Here is a 20,109-nt window from a genome sequence, read left to right on the forward strand (position 1 = left end):
CTCTTCTGAACATTATTCTCTCCACCAGGCTGAACTAAGATCAGAATTGTGACCACCGCCGCTATATGTTATATGTAACTTTTAATTGGGGTTTTTATGGGGATTTTATTGTGTTTTAACTATTTATGTTGTAAACCGCCCTGAGACCTATTGGGAGAAGGGCGGTCTAAAAATTAAATAATAATAATAATAATAATAATAATAATAATAATAATAATATGTAGTTATGGCACTCTAAACTGAGAAGCAACAGTGAAAATAGAAAATGCTAGTCAAAATGAAGAATTTTTTTAAAGCTGCCAGTTAACTTCGTGACTTTGAGTCTTCCTTATTAACCAAGGAAAGCCAAGTGATGTTCAATAGCATGGAATGTATGGGTTTTTAATATTTATTACACCAAAATGATTTAAAAAAAACTTCATTGCTAAAAAAAAAGGTCATAAATTTAAATTCTAAGCTAATAACTGTTAGAAGATACTCAGTTCATGTACTTATTATTCTCTGAATCTAGACTAATGTGAACAAGCTTGAAAGACAGTCCTTCCCAGATTTTGGTGTGTATTATGCTATTATTACATAAACTGATATATTTGCGATATTATGTTAAATTTGTAGACCATTTTCCCTCCAACATCAGAGCAGCACTTTAGCCCAGAGGAGCTCTGTGAGGTAGGTTAGCTTGATTACCTGATGAATGTTGAACAGGTATCTGAAGTTGGGTTTCATATCCTGCTTTTCTCTACCAGAGTCTCAAAGCAACTTACAATTGCCTTCCCTTCCTCTTTCCACAACAGGCACCCTGTGAGGTACTGCTCTGTGAGAACAGCACTATCTGGGTTGTGACGAGCCCAAGGTCACCCGTTGAACTGTCTAGCTACTTCATTAGAATGGTATATACAATACACATATACAGCAGACCCCATATGTTCTCCCATAACATTCATTTCAATTACATATGTATTTTGAAAAATACCCCAGTCACTATTAGTGATTAAGCAAAAAGATATTAATATTTAATTCTAACATTAATGCAGAGGTTGACATATGTTTCTAACTTTCATACTTCTTATAATGGAGGTCTAAATTACAAAACCTTTCAGATTCGCCTCCTGGCTAATGGTAAAAAGGTATAAACCTTTGATGGCTCATACCACTGGGGTATGCTTATTATCTTCCCTAAAAGACTGCAAAAATTCCTTTAATCCATTCTACCGATCAGTAAAATGTCAGATAACAGCAGGATTCCTCCAATGTGTGTCCCATCAAGTAGGAAGTAACAATATCTGTAACATCAGCAATTTTAGTCTTTGGCACAAAAAGCTCCAATGAGCAATTCTCCTTCCATGTTTCAACAAGGCAATGGTCATGTTAGTCCTAGATCAGGTGCATCCTGTGTACAATGTTCCTCCCCATGCCTGATTCTGTTCCCATGTTCAACATTCTCCATGGCTGCTCTAACCAGTCCTCTAAAACAAAATCAGAGTCCAGTGGCACCTTTAAGACCAACAAGATTTATGCAAGGCGTGAGCTTTCAAGTGTAAGCACTCTTCCTCAGACTGTGAACTGACTATCATGACAGTGGGAATATGTAAGCAAAAGTATTCCCAATATTTCCACTGTCATGATGGTCAGTTCATAGTCTGAGGAAGAGTGCTTACACTCGAAAGCTCACGCCTTGAATAAATCTTTCTTGGTCTTAAACGTGCCACCGGACTCTGATTTTGTTTTGTTGTGCTACTTCAGACCAGCACAGCTTGAATCAGTCCTCTGAAATCAGCAATATGATAGGTAGATAGAAAAGTTAAATGCAACAAATCACATCATCAGAGTATTTATTTGGCTTTGACTTCTAACTTTGAAACTGTGAGGTTTCCATCCATCCATGCCACAAGAAGAATCTAATCCTGCACCTTATGGTAGAAAGAAGTGCTAAATTGTTTCAACAAAAATATTAAGTACTGTTAGTTCATATTTTTCCGTATAGGTTAAAATGACATGCTGAAATAATTCCTGCAGATTTATGTAAACCAACTATGTGATAAATTTCTCAGGTGCTAGCATGAGAAAGTAATGTCTAAACAAAAATAGCGAAGCAACTCTGTGCCTGGTGACAAAGCTGTGAAATATTATTGTTGGTGCTGCAGTAAGAGGCGGCAGATACACCAAAAGAGGCAAAGAAATCAAGACTAAATAAGGTAAAGATGAAGCAACAGAGCTTTCAACATTTCAGATATCATGGTGTTAGAGCTGAACTAGCCCACAGTTATTTCTCACTTGAGAAACAGTACAGAGTCATATCAAAGTTTCACTTTGGTGATACCACCTCTGGACAAATTCACTTGTAGAAAATCAATTTTAAAGAGTTACAAGATCATATCAGCAGCACTCCACCAACATGGCTAACCAAGTCCAATTAAAAAGCAAACCATAATTACTTATAGGCTCAACTTTCATTATATATAATTAAGATAAGATGAAAACCTCATGCATATTTACTTGGGAACAAGTCTGACATAATTTAATTCTCAGTAAGCACATATAGGATCTGGCTGCAACCATTTTTTAATTTCATATGCAGAAGCAAAAATAAAGGCATGTATGTATGTATACATACTAGTAGTAAAGCCAGTTGTGTGCTAGCTCATGGTTTGGTGTGGGTTTTGTGCCTCATTTGGAAGCTGGCAGCCCTAAGAGGAGGTCTCTCTGCACAGCAGTCCTGACCCGTCAGGTTCAAGCACACCTAGGAAGTGTGGGATCCCAGAACATGAAACTATGCCTATCTGGCAACCTTACCTCCTTTCTGCAATGTTTTCTTGACCTGGAATAGGCTGGGAGCACTAGGTGGCTGATTGGGTGGCTGCAGAGGCTGCACTTTCAAGTAATATTTCCAACCTACGGGTAGCCAACCTCCAGGTGAGGCCTGGGATTACTGCTCATCTCCAGGCCTGAGATCTCCTGGGATTACTGCTCATCTCCAGACTATTGAAATCAGCTTCCCAGGCATAAATGACTGCTCTGGAGGGTGGACTCTGAGGCATGGTGCCCTTTAGAACCCCCACTTCCAAACCTTGCTTTCACTGGGCTTAGCTAACATAGTCTGTTGCTTGGCTGGTGACGTCTTCCCTACTGTTGGCAACTGCAGTTCCTGTTGTTTGCAAAGCCAAATTGTTGTCTAATAAAACTGGAAAACCTAGTTCCCCCCAAAGTCTCACTGTTTACTTTCCTGTAAACCCTTTCTATGAGAATTCCCACGCTAACTCCACTTGACATTCTGGGCCCCTTATGCCTTTTCTTTCATAGGACCTTCATGTCAAATTCTGATTTCTATTTATCAGGCCAGGCTTGAGCAAAGTCATTTCATCCCCTATGTCTCTCCAGCCAGTTGCCTGTTCACCATTTACAGTTACAAGGTCTAAATATTCCTTATTTAGACCTTCCTGCACTTTCCAGACTTGCAGGGCACTTGGTGATGTGTCTGCACCAAAAAAAATACACACAGTTGCTGGTAAGGGACGGCTCCACCATTGTCTCTACTACTGCTGCTAATCTCTAGACCAGTGGTCCCCAACCTGCGGTCCGCGGTTGCCCCACCGGTCCCCAGCCGGAAAAAGGTTGGGGACCACTAGACTATAAAGATCAGTTCTGCAGGCAAAAATTGCTGCTTTGGAGGATGGACACTGAGGCACTGTACTGTTTTGAGGCCCCATCTCTAAACCTCCAGGAATATTTCCAACCCAGGGGTAACCAACCTGCAGGTGGGGCCTGGAATGCTCCATCTCCAGACTATAAAGATCAGTTATCCAGGCAGAAATGGCTGTTTTGGAGGGTGGACAGGATTGTTGTGCAAAAGATACATTTGAGGCTTCCCACACAGGTTGTTGTGGAGATGAAATACTTGAGGCCTACTGTATAGGGTTGTTGGTCAGATGAAACAGGAGGCAAAAGAACCCCTGCAACAGAAACCAGTTTCATTTGCACAACAATCCTGCATGGTTGACCTCAAAGGTTCAGAGAGTGGAAAAGACACACACATGGCTTGTCTCTTGCAGTGAGGTATCCATAGCAGTATTTTAAGTGAGAGGGGGCTTTTCTGCAGCCTCCCTGTCAGTCAGCCATTAGGCAGAATGGGAAAGCTTTCCCCCTCAAAAGGAATGCACATGCACACCCACAGACTCTCCTGTGTTGCTCTCAGAAACATGTCCCTCACCTCAGTCAGAGTCTGAGAGGCTTCCTTCAAAGCAGGCCTGAAGGGAAGGGTGTGTGCGTGGAATCCTGAGCAAAACTAGCGATTGGCCTGGGGGGGGGGGGGAGATTCCACAAGTAGGAAGCTTCAAAACCTCCACGCATTTTGTCAGGGTGTATGGTCACGATTTTATGTATAGAGATATATTTATTATTGGACTTCTATCCCACCACTTCTCAGAAGACTCAAGGCGGTTTCCAAAAAAACAATAGAACCCCATATCCCCTTAAAAAAACGTACCCCCCTAACAGTAGTAGCAAGACTGGTGTAAAACCCTTCTTCTCAGCCCTTTCTCACAGCCACCCCAAGTGGGCTGCACGGAGGCCCAGATGATCTTAAACCCTGGCCTCATTCAAAGACCTGGTGGAAGAGCTCCATCTTGCAGGCCCTGCGGAACTGTGAAAGCTCCAACAGGGCCCTCAACTCTTCCGGGACCACATTTCACCAGGTTGGGCCCAGGACCGAGAAAGCCCTGGCCAGGCAAACCTCCTTAGGGCCAAGGACCTCCAAGCAGATTAGCACCCACAGAGCAAAGAGGTCTGCGGGGGGCATAAAGAGACCAGCAGTCCTTCAGATAGATAGGGCCCAAGCTGCAAATGGCCTTAAAGGTTAATACCAAAACCTAATACCAGAACTGGCAACCAATGTAGCTGTCTCTGCACCAGCAGGATATGGTGTTCCAGTGAGGACCCAAGCAGCAGCATTCTGCACCAGCTGGACTTTCCAAGTCAAGGATAAGGGCAGGCCTGCGTGGAGCGAGTTACAGAAATCCAATCTGGAGGTGACCATTGCATGGATCACTGTGGCCAAACAGTCTGGGGACAGATAGGGTGCTAGTAGCCTCACCTGGTGAAGATGGTAAAATGCTGTGGGGGCTACTCCTGTGACCTGGGCCTCCATCGAAGGAGGCATCCAGGATCACTCCCGAATTCCATGGGGAGGCCAAGATGTTCAGTTGCACTCTAGCCAAGGTAGGTAAACGTCTGTGTAGAGATACATTATGGGAGCATGTGAGATACTTCTGAAGTTAACACAGATGCTGCCTCAGTTGTTTGCAGTTCATGTTGATTTAATTTTAAAAAGCAAAACATCCACTAACGGGACAGAACTGCACAGAAGTATATTCCTAAATATTACCAAATAACTGAGTAGCTATTTTTGTCTGCAATTAAAGCTTTAGTTAATTAACTTAAAAATCTAAAGTGAAAGTTATCAGCTCTAGTTTCACAAGGGGGGAAATCATATTGTGTTGATCTCAGCAAAAGTGGATTCTACAATCTGGGTTAATTTACAGTTAATCTGTAATAAAGCTTAGTGAAAACCCCTATTATTTATGGCTGACAAAGACCAAGAATCTATACTATTCATTTACTTCATTCATGAGCCAGTGAACATCTGATCTGAAAGTACATAAATGGGCTGAACCCACTAACTCTCTTTTGCTCTGGCAGAACGCTGGGTCTTATGGAAGATGACAGAATTAGAAGGAGGTAGTTGTGGGATCTAGCTCAATAGGTCTGTAGAACATTACTGAACGAGCATTTACGAATTAAACACAATTACCAGATTCGCTTCTCAGAGCAGTGATACCAGCAAAGGCTACATGAGCAGCAGTAGCACTTCAAGCTTTAAAGATCTGTGGATCAGCATAATGCAGCTAACCATCCAGGCCAAACTTCATAGCAAGAATGCAGCCCAACACAAATATGTTATGAAACCGTAGAATACCACTGTTAGCTAGAATATCTAACATCTAACACTCTCTCATAAAGCATGGGTTCTTCTGCTATTTCTAAATGACATCCAACTAGTATATTTGCTTAGCACACAAAAATCAGATTTTTGCATGCTTGTTATACTGTGTATAAACAGCAGTAATCAGATTACTGTGCTGCACCTTTGGTACTCATTATTTAATGAAGATCAGAAGACAATGTACAAGGAACAAAGTGCTCAGATCAAGTTTTCAAATGCAGTAATTAATTTTAAATGGGTAGAGGTACCTTTAAGTAGAAAAATCACTAAATTTCAGTTTAACCAAAAAAATAACCTATTATTGACTTTGTTTTATAGCTAATCACTGCTTTTCTTGTGGCTTTCATCATTTTACAAAAACAAAAAAACTGAATGTAATAAAGTATGGCAGATTATCACTTAAAATGATAATGATCAAATTCAACATTCTTTGAATTAAAAGATGCTCTTTTCTATGCAAAAGACCTTATATATCATAGGACATAGCCTACTAAGTAACAGGTTACATTACCCGGTATTATTAACAGAGGATGCCTATAACACACTGAACTTTTAGAAACTTTTATAAGGAAAAAGGAACAAATGAGTAGATGAGGCCAACCTGTCCACTGTTCATCAAAGCCCGGGTCCTGAACAATACATTCTATTTTTAGCACACAGTACTGCAATTTAAGGGTCCATTATAAGAAACTAGACCTCAGTGAATATGAATTCCTAAGGCGCCAGCATCAAACCTTGAGGGATAAACTAGGCACTGGGATCTTTACAGCCTAGTTTTAGCAAAATAACAAACTAGGAGAAGGACAGCATTAATTATCCGCATAGGTAGCTTCTTCATCTTGATAATCAACCTGAAGTTCAGACTATCTAGAGAAAACTTGCTACCTTTGTGTTTTTTTTTTAAAGAGGTTTGATATATTTGGGCAACAACTGCTGATTTCAGATATTCACTGCAAACATGTATGCACAAAGTATTTTAATTCTATGACTTTCTATGCAGAACACCCAAAGCATTACAAAAAAAGGACAATTCAAATAATTGCTTCAATTTTTGCTTCAATACATATCTACACTTTAACCCCCCACCTAACTGTTCCAGACTCCATTTTCCAAATATGAATTTAGCAGATCAAATGTTAATTTAATCTGACCCATCAGCTTGTATTATTTTTGCTACCTAAAGAATGTGAAAGACAAATTTTCATTTTATAACCTAATTCCATTTCAGTTTTATTTAACTGTCTACATTATTCTGTGAGTGTGTGCACATACACTATCACACACAGAAACAGTGGTATCTACATACAGTTTTACACAAATATTTACATACATAATGTTATACACAAACTAATGTGATTCCATGATTTTTTTTAGTAGAAAGGCATATGCTTTTTGTAGCACATTTAATTGTTGCACTGGTCTTACAAGGGTACTATAAACCTTTCTGCAACAATTAGTAAAGCACAGTTTATCCAGAATTGTAGAGATTGTATATAAAAAATACAATACCTAGAAGGCTTACCAAACAAATAACGCTTTATTGGGATCTAAAAAAAACATTAAAACGTATGTTAATTTTCCATTTTTTAACCCACTGCAGTATGAGGAACAATCACGAACACTTACTATTAAGAAACAGAGAATAGAATGCAGAAATTTCAACATCACCCCATCTCTGTATTACTTACGCTACTTTTTTTTTTTGCCAAACTGCAGGAACATACAGTATCACAGCTCCGCCTATGCTTTAAAATTCTGCAGCAGCCTAAAAACCTGAACAAGATACGCCAGCACCTGTTTTCAAGTATAACAATTTCCATGGCCAACTTAATATCAATTATCTAAAACTTTCATTTCTTCCATAGGAAGGTCTTTGTTTGACAAGCCGTTTTTTAATCCTCGTGAAGTAAAAGAGGGGCAACTTTGTGTTTTACCGGAAAAATTAAAAAAGGAAAGAAAAGTTTACCTACCATGTTCAAATTAAGAACAATATTCTATACAAGTCAGTTGTACAGCTATTTAAGTGAAAGATGAACATGAACATTAGATTAACTTAATTCTGGCAGACAAAAGCGAACGACTAAGGTCCAGTCAGCCATTCATCTAGTACAGAGAGAGATGACAACTTTACAAAAGGTATCTTTTTTACCTACTGAGTGATGATTATGTCCCCTCAGTTTCTGTGCTTTCTACCACTGGTTCACTTTCTAATTCAGCTTCTGTGTCACTCTTCTCTTTTTTTATGTCATCTGAAGTTGCCAGCTTCTCATAGAGTTCCGATTCATCCTGTGCTTCCACATCAGGGGGCTGGCTCTCTGTCTCTGTGTTTTCACCATTAACTTGGGGCGCGCTATCAGCTTCTGGCTGAGAAATGCCCCCTTCAAAATATTCAAATGCTCTTGGGTGCGGAGGGGGTATCCAGTTATTCTGTAATCTCTCTCTTCCAAATCTGTTTCCATTGATTTCTCTGCCAAAATTAAAATCTCTGTCATCCCTGTCCCTTTGCCTTTCCCATGGTCTACGGCGGTCATCAAAGTCTCTGTGAGAATCCTGTTCCAGGCCCCTGTTCCAGGTAGGGCCACTTCGAGTTTCAAATCTGTAGTTTGTTTGTCGATACCTCTCTCGATCTTCCTGGAAGCCTTTAAGACCACCATATGAAGGAAAAGAATGATGTTCTCTTTCATCAAAATCTCCTCTTTGTCCCCAATGCTTATCTGAATTGTAAGCAAAATGCTCTCTACGGCCAAGGGTATCCATTCCTGGTCTTCCAAAATTATCTCTTAAATCTATGTGTGGCCTGGCAAGATGATCTCTTCCATCTACTGGAGGCCTTCCTAGATTCTCTCTTGGATCTAGCGGTGGCCGTCCCATAGAATCCCTAATATCCACTGAAGATGGACGATTAAAGTTCTCTCTGTTTTCCAAGGGAGGAAAGCGATAATCTCTGTCTCCTTCCTGCTGAATGCTATCGTCTCCTAGTGGCAACCTTTTATCTGGATTAGAAATATTATCAATGCTTTGCCTACCAGAAGTTCCAAAAGGCCTCTCTGTTTGATTAAAAAGATCTCCTGGAAGGAAACCTCTAGGTGGAGGAGGAAGCAATGGGTCAAGGATGGCTGGAGGAGGAATACTACGCTGTGGTGGCATTCCAGGTTGCATTAGTGGAAATCTTGGCCCATGTGACTGTGGCATTAGTCCTGCCCGGATATCTACCAGAGGCATTCCAGGCAACCTTTGACTTGCAATACTTAAATGGGGTATGCTTTGAATCCCAGTGGGTGGCTGTAGCCCTATAAGTCCAGAAGCACTTGAAATATTGGGTGGTGGTACACCTAATAGTCCAGAACTACTTGAGACCATTGGTGGTGGCAATCCCAGCATCCCAGTGTTACTTGACACAATGGGTGGCTGAAGTGCTGTCAAAAGCCCAGAACTACTTGACACTATAGGTGGTTGGACTCCTGTCAAATGTCCAGAGCTACTTGACACTATGGGTGGCTGGAGTCCCATGAGAAGGCTAGAGCTACTTGAGACAATCATGGGCTGGAGTCCTGTAAGAAGCCCGGAGCTGCTTGAGACGCTGGGTGGCTGAATACCCGGAAGAAGCCCGGAGCTGCTTGAAGCGCTAGGTGGCTGACCTCTTGACAAAAGTCCGGAGCTACTTGAGACACTAGGCTGCACAAGCCCTGAGCTGTTTGAGACACTGGGCGGCTGCACTCCAAGCACAAGACCGGAACTGGTTGAGACGCTGGGTGGTTGTAGTCCTCCAATAAGTCCAGAACTGCTGGAAACATCATCTAGTGCTGAAATGCAAATAGAAATTTTTACATTAACAGGAGAATGGTATCTAATATTTAAACAGCTAGGGTTGGATTAATGGTTATTTATGGTGCCAAATGAACAGAATACCATACGAACTGAAGAATCAACTGTCACTGGAACAGTATCATGTGAAACTAACCATCTAACACTTTCATATAAATCCTTCCATAGTTTTTCCCTACGTACTAATTTATAACTCAGTGGGAACCAGGATTTTCTCTGTAGGAAAAATCAGGAAATATGAAAATTGATTATTGATCAGAGTCGAAAACCTTCCACTTTAATCAACTAGTCGTTTAGTTTCTCATATCAATTTAGGACACTATCTATTCAGAAAAAAATAGACAATGCATACAAAACTTGTAAATAGATTATGAAATTGGCATGGTTTTAAACTAATAACTTAATTGCTAGATGTTTTAGGTAAGAAGTCAAAGAATCAAATTTTGTTTTTATATGTTTTATAACCTATGTTGTAAACTGCCCCAAGCTCTTATGGGAGTAGGATGGTATAGAAATCCAATAATAAATAAATAAAAATCAGAAATAAAAAATCTGAAGGACAATCAAAGTTAAGAAAACAATTTCCCATTTTCCCAAAAATGTGGCCTACAAAAGGGCTGCAGTACTATAATGAAAACTGAAATATATATGAACAATTCAAATTGGAAAAAAGAGGAGGAACTATTGGACACAGAAAGTGAACTAGAGGCCCCTTGTCTGTCTTTGGAGAGGCCCGGTGTGGGGGGGGGGTAGTTTACTCCTCTACTCTCAATCACTGCCCTAGAGCTCTCTGATCACTATGGTAATGTTTAAACATCCCTTCAAAATACAGACACGCCACAACAATGAAATGTGTTGTAAAGGGCTGGGGGGGATGAAGTAAAGGGCCGGGGGAGGGGGAGAAGGCGTCCTTCGGGGCCCACCTCCAATTAGTCGAAGGACCACATGTGGTTCACGGCCCACAGGTTGGGGATCGCTACTCTAGACCAGTGGTCCCCAACCTTTTTATCATTGTGGACCGGTCAACGCTTGACAATTTTATTGAGGCCCGGGGGGGAGGTAGTCTTTTGTTGAGGGACATCGCCACCGCTTGAGCCCCTGCTCCATTTGCTTTCCCACCGGTGCCCCTGATTCCCACCACCCGCTGGGGGGCGCTGCCAGCAGCAGCCATGCAGTGTCATGCCATGGGGGAGCCCCAGCCATGGTGGCCGCCAGAGAACACCAAAGGTGAGCCGGCGGCAGAGTGGCAGGGCAGCCCCCGAGGTAGCAGCCAGGGAGGAGGACGAGGAGGAGCCACGGACAGGTACCGGTCACCGGACCGGGGGTTGGGGACCGCTGCTCTAGACCCCTGTCCATCATGGCTCCTAAAAACAACAGAAGTAAGAATAGGAGCCCCCCCCCCCTCCATGAAATAATCAACCTCTCCCTCTCAACAGGAGAATTCCTGAAAGGATTAAAAGAGGCAGTGGTATGCCCGTTGCTCAAAAAACCATCCTTAGCTCCATAGGAGCCTGACAACTACAGCCCCTCTCGCATCTAGTTTTCTGGAGAAGTTGGTTGAAAGGACTGCTATGGACCAAATATCAGCATTCCTGGAGGAAACTTCAGCCCTTGACCCAATTCAGTTGGGCTTCAGGCCTGGACATGGGGTAGAGACAGTGCTAGTCACCCTGACGGACGACCTCCAATGCCAGCTAGACCGAGGCAGGTCAGTGTTGCTCATACTATTAGACCTGTCAGCAGTGTTTTACACAGTTGATCATGAGCTCCTAGCTTACCACCTAGCTGCCACCGGGATATGGGGAACAGCCCTTAAATGGCTGATTTCTTTCCTCTGGGGTCATGAACAGAGGGTAGCAATAGGAGAGAGAGTATCTAATCGTCACCAGCTCACATGTAGAGTCCCACAAGGAGCAGTTCTCTCTCTTGCACCCTCTGGCTCAGCTAGTGCAGAGGTTTGGGCTGGGTTGCCACCAATATGTGGATGACACCCAGCTCTTCCTCCTGATGGATGACTGCCCTAACTCTCCCCCAGAATCCTTAACCAGTTTTCTGGAAGCAGTGACGAAATGGATTAAGCAGAGTCATCTGAAGATCAACCCTTCAAAAACGGAGGTCCTGTGGTTGGGTAGGAAGGGATCATGGGAGGAAGCGCGTCTGTCTATCCTGAACGGTATGCAGCTCTCAATGACACACTCCGCCAGAAACCTGGGTGTGGTCCTGGATGCTTCCCTTACAATGGAAACCCAGGTCACAAAGGTAGCGTGGATAGCCTCCACCAAGTCAAGCTACGAGCACCCTACCTCAGTGGTCCCCAACCCCCGGTCCGGGGACCGGTACCGGTTCGTGGATCAGTTGGTACCAGGCCGCGGCTCCTCCTCGTCCTTCTCCCTGGCTGCTGCCTCGGGGGCTGCCCTGCCACTCTGCCGCCAGCTCATCTTTGGTGCTCTTCAGTGGCCGCCATGGCTGGAGCTCCCCTGCAGTGTGGCACTGCGCAGCTTCTGCTGGCAGCGCCCCCCAGCAGGCAGTCAGGGGTGCCAGCGGGAAAGCAAGTGGAGCAGGGGCTCAGGCAGCAGCGCTGTCCCTCGGCAAAAGATTACCACCCTCCTCCCGGGCCTCAGTAAAATTGTCAAGCATTGACCGGTCCTCAATCATAAAAAGGTTGGGGACCACTGCCCTACCTGACCCCAGAACACCCAGCCATAGTTATCCATGCAATGGTCACCTCTAGACTGGACTTCTGCAACTCGCTCTATGCAGGCCTACCCTTATCCTTGATCAGGAAACTACAACTGGTGCAGAATGTTGCAGCTAAGATTCTCACTAAAACATCATGGAGATCCCACATCCAGCCGGTACTCCAGCAACTTGGCTGGCTCCCAGTTGAATTCCAGATTAAGCTTAAAGTTTTGGTAATCACCTTTAAGGCCTTCTGCGGTCTGGGCTCAAAGTATTTGAGAGACTGCCTCCCTGCCTATACCCCAAAAGTACCTTAAGTTCTGCCACCTCCAACTGGCTGCAGATCCCTGGCCCCAAAGAAGCATGCCAGACTTCAACAAGGGCCAGAGCCTTCTTGGTCCTGGCCCCCACCAGGTAGAACGAGCTCCCTGAGGAGATCAAAGCCCTGACCGAACTTCCACAATTCAGGCTGCTCGACAGTTTGCAATCTGTTCATATCCATTTTCAAGAATCAGCTACTTATATCCCAGCAGATCTGACTCCCAGAAAATGAAAGATCAGCTAGGAGTGAGCTTCTGATTTGCTAGGGAAATTTTGCTTAGTACCATTCAAATACTTGAACTCTAGTTTAGTCAAGCAACAGTGACAATACGTGTAGCTGCAAATTGTGACCCTTCTTTGTAATAACTCCCCTTTCAGAATAACAGTAAAGGTCTGGCATAACATCACTGCTTGGTATCATTTTATTGGAGTGCTGCTTACCGGCTCTGTTTTCACTGGATGAAATCTGAAGGTCTGCAAGATGTGAACCTTTTTCATCCAATTCTGACTTGTTACTTGAAACAGGAGTAAAAACATTTCCAGCAGATAATGTTGAGGTGGTAAGACTGCTAGAAATAGTGCCAACTGGTAGAACAAGACTGCTGAAAGGAACCTCTTTCATTGACTCTTGAGCAATTTGTAGTGAAGGCTGAACAAGAGCTGAGGGGAAAAAGCACAATGTTCATTAAGAACTTCTCAGTCTATACTGCAGAAAGCCTGCCCTAAAAGCTAAAATTGCTAAATAAAAGCTATCCAACTCACAGGGAAAGACAATAACAATAGGAAAAGTGAAACATATTAGGAAAAGAAGAAAATCCAATAATTGACTCAAGAAGAAGAAGAAGAAGAAGAAGAGTTGGTTCTTATATGCCGCTTTTCCCTACCCGAAGGAGGCTCAAAGCGGCTTACAGTCGCCTTCACATTCCTCTCCCCACAACAGACACCCTGTGGGGTGGGTGAGGCTGAGAGAGCCCTGATATCACTGCTCGGTCAGAACAATTTTATCAGTGCCGTGGCGAGCCCAAGGTCACCCAGCTGGATGCATGTGGGGGAGCGCAGAATCGAACCCGGCATGCCAGATTAGAAGTCCGCACTCCTAACCACTACACCAAACTGGCTAAACTAAAGGAAGCCACAGCCTTCAATTGTCGCACCTAAGCAAGGCTGTCAACAACAGTACATTTCTGAAGTCATGAATTCATTAGGTCACCATAAATTGGAAGTTACTTTGACACATAATATACACACACTACAAACACAGCACATAATGCAAAGAAACATATATATAAAAAACACAGAATCCCCCACCCCCCAAATCAGGAACTTTTCCTAAACTGTATTTTATAACACTACTAAATTGGAAACAGCTTTAAGGAAGAAGAGCTACTGATTGGAGAAAGCTCCCCATGATCTAAATGTGCTTGTTTCTCCACTTCACAGCTTACGGGTTTTCTACAGAAAGGGATGTAGAGCCCACAAACAATCTGGGGCACAAGATGCCACCCCTGTAGGGTCAGTGCTAAAGATAAGAAAGCTGGGAATAAAAATTACAGAAAACAGTCTGGTGACAGCTCCCCCCCCCCAATCTCTCAGTCAATTTGTACAAGCCATTTCATGAAAAGTGTATCTAGATCATTATGAATTATGGTGTAAGCTTATATTTTCTTATACAAAAATGCTTAGACTAGGCACAACCCGCAATGTTACAGTACTTATATATTCTGTGTACACACACCAACTTAAGTGCATATCCCAGTAAGTTGTGACAATCAACATATTAAGCAGCGTCTATGAAGTAAGCTGCAACTTTGTATGATATATATATATATACCCTTCTTCAATTGTTGCTTTTGTGCCACTGCAGTTGCTTATTACTTTGCTGGCCAATAGTGCTACTATTCTATGTTGATTTTTGATAATTATCTAAACTAAAGGCTGGAGTTTTAGTCATGGCAGGTTGCCCCACCTCTTCCTGCACTCACACGGGGGAGTATTTGGCCCGGTGCACCTCATCTGCCCCTGATTTGTGCTCCTGCACAGGAGCTGGGGCAATAAAGTTCCCAGTGCATAAACGGTCTAGGTTATTTCACAGCATTAATCCTTCCATCCTACTTTTTCAGAAGAAATTGTAAAAATTTACAACAAACAAAACTTACATGTTGGGACTACTGGAGGAACAACTGGAGGTGGAACAGGAGGTGGCATATACCCTAGAAGAAATACAGATTAACAACTACAAGTAGACAAATCTAGCAGAAGCAATCTGAAAATTCAATGTTTCAAGACATCTGTGTAATTTGTTTTTAAAATTATTTGTATAAGTTTAATGGATCAACAACATGGCACTTGTACAATTTACAAGAAGCAATTAGATAAATATGGAACTTCAAACCATTTATCTAGATACAAAGTAAAAATATAGCCACAATACCAGAGAAATGGAGCACAAAAAGTAACATTTTCCTAAGCCCTACATACAGCTCTATCAATACATTAAAATCATAAAAGCAAAAACGGGGTAGCTTCCCACATTAACACCTTTAGCACTCCAGTGTTCTATAAACTTTCTACACCTTCCCTCCAAATTATTTTTTTCAGCCTTTTATAAATCAAAGCTGTAATTCTACTCAAAGATGCCTAGTTCCCAAGGTATCATGCACTATTCCCTTATCTGTGCAGTCGTTTACGCATACTTAGATAAAATTAGACTTGCTGCAACAATAAATTATTTTGGAAAAATACAATTAGAGATCTGAAACCCTGGATCTTTACTTGTAGTTGATCATATTTCAATTTTATCAATATGCTTTATTAATTAATATTAAAACTTACCAGGAGGCGGCTGTGAAGGATTGAAGCTTGCTCTCAAGAAGGGAGGTGGAGGAATTGTACTATAACCAGGAGGAGGTACAGGCATTGTAACAGGAAATGCTGGAGGGACTAAACTAACAGTAGGCACAGCTGGAGCCACAGGAATCTATTTAGGTAAAAAGAAGGAAAAATACATCCTATATTTACATAATTAAGAAGAAATTGCCTAGATAGAGGTATTATAAAGAAGGCTGCAGGCTCAGGCACAACTGCTTAAGAGTATGTGCCATTTAATATAGAGGAATGTCTGAATAAACATACTCAGGAATGGGTTAGTAATGGAACCTGTTTCTAAACTTAGGGTTGGTCTAATGGTGCTTTTCATTACAGAATGGGATTTTCCCCCTACTTACACTGCAGTCCAAAGGACTGCACAAATGACACTTCTGGAGTTTGTGCAGGGCAGATGGAAGACTCTTAAGTAATAGCATGGAGGGTGAACTGGGTGGTAACAACAGCCATTCAACCCTTAAATTTAACCTTCCCATAACATTCACCTACTAGGTTTGTCTTAAAGAAGAGTATGATGAAACTTCAAGCAAGCATGGGAATCTTTACATTTTGTGGAGGTGCCGTGCTCTCCCTAGCAGTATACAGCCGATTGGTATTTGAGCTGCTATGCCTGCCAGCTCTTACCCGGGTACTCATATAGCTTCTAAGGGGCATACATTCTCTGCTGCATCTAATTTGAGCCCTTTCTGCTCTTCGGGGAAATTCACAGTAGCGCAGTAAGAATCCTTTTTTAAAAGCTGCCACTGGGATGGTGGCAATCTTTATTCAGCATTTTCAGAGTTTTTCCCTTGATGGGAATGTGATGAAGACTGTGAGTACCAATAATGAAACTAATTCCCACACCTTTGCAATCTGGGTCTGACGTTTTTATGGGAAAGCAGGAAAAACTTTCACGCTTGAGCCTGGTTTGCTTACAGGATGTTTGCCTGACAATTCTAATTCTAATTCAATTCCAGGGTGGAGAAACTGAGGATAAACAAAGATTAGCAAAGTGAATGTCACTGAAGAAGAAGAACTGGTTCTTATATTTTTCTCCACCAAAAGGAGTCTCAAAGCGGCTTACAGTGGCCTTCCCTTTCCTCTCCCCACAACAGACAACCTGTGAGGTAGGTGAGGCTGAGAGAGCCCTGATATTACCGCTCAGTCAGAACAGCACTATCAGTACTGTGGTGAGCCCAAGCTCACCCAGCTGGCTGCATCTGGTGGAGTGCAGAATCAAATCTGGCTCACCATATTATAAACTGCTGCTCTTAACCACTACACCAAGCTGGCTCTGGATCGTCTATTATCCCTTGACTTCTGCAGGGCTTTCCCTTCTGCTGCAGGGCAGAATGTGACTCCAGTTCCCTTTCCAGACTAACCAACTCAAACATCCCTGTTATAGTCTTCTTGTCAAGCTGGCCAGTATAGCAAACACTTTCAGCTTTTTGTTTTAGGGTTGTCAACTGCCTGGAGAAAAAAATGTTCTACTTTACAAAAACATTATTTATCAGGGGATGTTATTCTCTTCCCTATCACAAAAAAGCTTCAGCTGCCCACTTCTGCATATTATATTTCTCTTAAAGGGACAAGACAATGTTCTTCATTTCAGCTGGCAATGCCGCTAAATTCATAGGCCAGTTAGCCTATTGCTTGTAGATGAAACCTATTAGCCAATTTCTTGTTGTTGTTTAACCCCTTCTAGGACAACTTGTTTCATGGCCCTTAGTAAGGCTGTGGTTAATCTCCTGCTGGTACTGCTGCTGCAGGTGCACTTAGATTAAGTGGTCATTCTAAAGTAAACCTTTCCTGCCAACAAAGCAGTTTCAGTTCTTGCTACAGATTGCAACACAGAAGGCTGCGAAAGCCCTACTTGCACTCTAATGGGTGGGACACTTGACCCATCCTAGTATCAGAAGCCTGTGCCTAACTTCAGACACAGGAGCTCAGATGTTAACCCCTGCCTTTCTGGCATATTTCTAGAGTACACAAGAAGCAGGGGCACAAACAAATTCAGTACCAACCTGTAGCATAGCAACGGACTGTGTGTATGTTTCTGTTTGTGTTGTGACAACTGTGGTTGTTTCAGCTGTTGTAGTCTGGGTGGTTTGCACAGGCTCTTTTACAGTCTCTGTGCTTTTTGCTGTTTCCCACTCTGAAGAAACAATACAGCAAGACAATAAAGATTAATAGACAAGACTCTTCAAATTACTGTTCTGGAAACCTAAAGTTTTGTTATGACAGAATACGTATTGGGATAGGGGCAGGGGGACACTTATCCAGTAAAAGGCAATTCTCTAACCTACTGAACTTGTATAGCTCTTTAAATTTACTGTAAGACAAGTCACACTGATAACATACTGTCATCTGACATCCTATCTACTGTCAGATGCCATCTCAGTATAACTTAAGAACAAATACAAAGAAACACATGTCTAGCCTCAGCAAGACAGATGAACTAGCTCCCAGAACCAATCTCTGTACCACTCAGATGCTGCATTCAGAAATCCTGATTGGTCCAATTAATAATAAACTGGGCTTGCTGCTGGGCATTAAGCTGAGAGAGCCCTGATATTACTGCTCAGTCGCGAGGCCAAGGTCACCCAGCTGGTTGCAAGTGGGGGAGTGCGGAATCAAACCTGGCTTGCCAGATTAGAAGTCTGAGCTCCTAACCACTAACACTGAGTAACTTTGTACAGACTGATGTAATAAATTTATTGTAATGTCTAAATGTATTCTGTACTTCTGTTGGGACTAAAATTGTTTCAAATGTTTTTGGTCACAACAGGAGTCTGGGGCAAAATGATACCCTAGAAGATCTTATCTATGATGGGAAGGTTTAATCATACAAACCTGGTGGAAAATAAATATTACTCAAAAACCCTACTAACCAGAGAAGTAATACTTTAATTTACATTTCTTGAAGCCTACTTTGTAACTGTCGGAAGCAGAACACTGTCTTTTTTATTCTGATGAACATATTTTTTAAATGTTAGAAACATTTTAAATATAATATTGAAAAGATTGATATTTAGCTGCAAAATGTATCCAAAATGTCCTTACCGTTATTTACTGTCTCCTGGTCAATCATGCCTCCTTCTGCAAAGCCATCTAAATCATCCACTTTAACCTTCTCCCAAGGTATGTATGAAACTCCAAGATCTACATCCCAGAATTGTTTGTATTCTGTTTTCACCCCTTTATTTAAAGCCCATGCAATCTAAAACAAAAGCACAACTCAGTAGCAGGGTAAACAAATAAAAACTTTACTTTGTACTATATTCCCTCACACACTGACACCCACACACAGCCTACTACATAAGGTGGTTCTAAGGATAAAATGGTGGAAAAGAGAACAATGTAAGGCACTTTGGGTCCTCACTGCAAAAAAAAAAAAAGGCAGTGTATAAAAGAATGTAAAAATAGTCCTTTATCTCCTTGAAGGTTATACATTATATGACTTAGTTGAGTCTGTAGCACAAACCAAGCACATTACTTGTTCAACCTTCTTTGCAAATTGTATTAAGCTTGACTGAAATATTTCCCTGCAGTACCAGCTAATTTGCCATCCCAGAGGCCTACTTGCTTTAAATACATTGTTAGAATATTTAGAACCTGAATTTTCACACACAAACAAAAGCTCATACCTACATCCATCAAACTGACCAACACAGATACAAAACCTATTTTTTTTTACAATCATCAAAAATGATTTTTTCATCTTAATGCTTTCCACATTTCTTTGTCTAAACCAGCTTGTCACTTACCAGGAAAACTCAGGAACATTCATATCAATAAAAAAATTTGCTACATCACCACTTTTCAAGGTAAGCTTAAAGCTTTTTCAGCTTATAGCTGAGGCCGGGCGGTAAGAAGATCAGCCCCCCCCCTCACAAACTGGCGGTAGAGAGTGTCACCCCCCCCCCTCCTGTAGTTGAGGATGCGGAGACCAAATGAGTAAGATTAAGCCATCGTTGTTGCCACTATTGTAAATTTATTGGATCTTATTGTTATTTTATGGTTTTAGGGGACGGGGTTATGTAAGCTGCCTCGAGCCTTCGGGGGGAGGCGGGGTATAAATACAACAACAACAATAATAATAATAAGCATAAGCATATGTGAGAAATGGGGAGGATATATGTTTATGTGGAAATTTATATGGAAATTTTCCTGCTAATCTTTCTTTTAAATACAAGTCAGGCCAGTCTCCCAAAATTCAGCCTAACAACTTTGCACCGCTACTTGTGTCTAACATCAATTTTAAGAATTGTTACTCTACATGTATAATAACCAGTTTGACTTTGCTTACATTTTTCATTTCACATTCAACTGATATCCTAACTGCTTTCCTCTGCTATCCCAACAGCATTCCATAGTGTTTTGCCACTTTGGCAATTCCCCCTATTTATCTATGAATATTGCCT

At 42.0% G+C, this 20,109-nt stretch overlaps 1 protein-coding gene across 4 annotated transcripts in view; it reads right to left on the reverse strand.

Annotated features, from left to right (window-relative positions):
• The window catches only part of SCAF8 (SR-related CTD associated factor 8), a 226,154-nt gene that overhangs the window by 167,375 nt on the left and 38,670 nt on the right, over positions 1-20,109 (reverse strand). For 2 of the 4 annotated variants that reach the window (XM_077349005.1, XM_077348996.1), the window contains exons 15-20: positions 18,749-18,905; positions 17,710-17,840; positions 15,656-15,800; positions 14,980-15,033; positions 13,265-13,483; positions 8,148-9,801 (exon numbers count right to left, since the gene is read on the reverse strand). In XM_077349005.1, the coding sequence (XP_077205120.1) occupies positions 8,162-9,801; positions 13,265-13,483; positions 14,980-15,033; positions 15,656-15,800; positions 17,710-17,840; positions 18,749-18,905 (2,346 nt within the window). In that variant the 3' untranslated portion in view covers positions 8,148-8,161. Of the gene's footprint in view, positions 1-6,135; positions 9,802-13,264; positions 13,484-14,979; positions 15,034-15,655; positions 15,801-17,709; positions 17,841-18,748; positions 18,906-20,109 lie in introns of those variants that run through there. The other 2 variants (XM_077349014.1, XM_077348986.1) reach the window with 1 other exon arrangement.

The sequence above is a fragment of the Paroedura picta genome, chromosome 1 (assembly GCF_049243985.1).
Source record: "Paroedura picta isolate Pp20150507F chromosome 1, Ppicta_v3.0, whole genome shotgun sequence".
NCBI lineage: Eukaryota > Metazoa > Chordata > Lepidosauria > Squamata > Gekkonidae > Paroedura > Paroedura picta.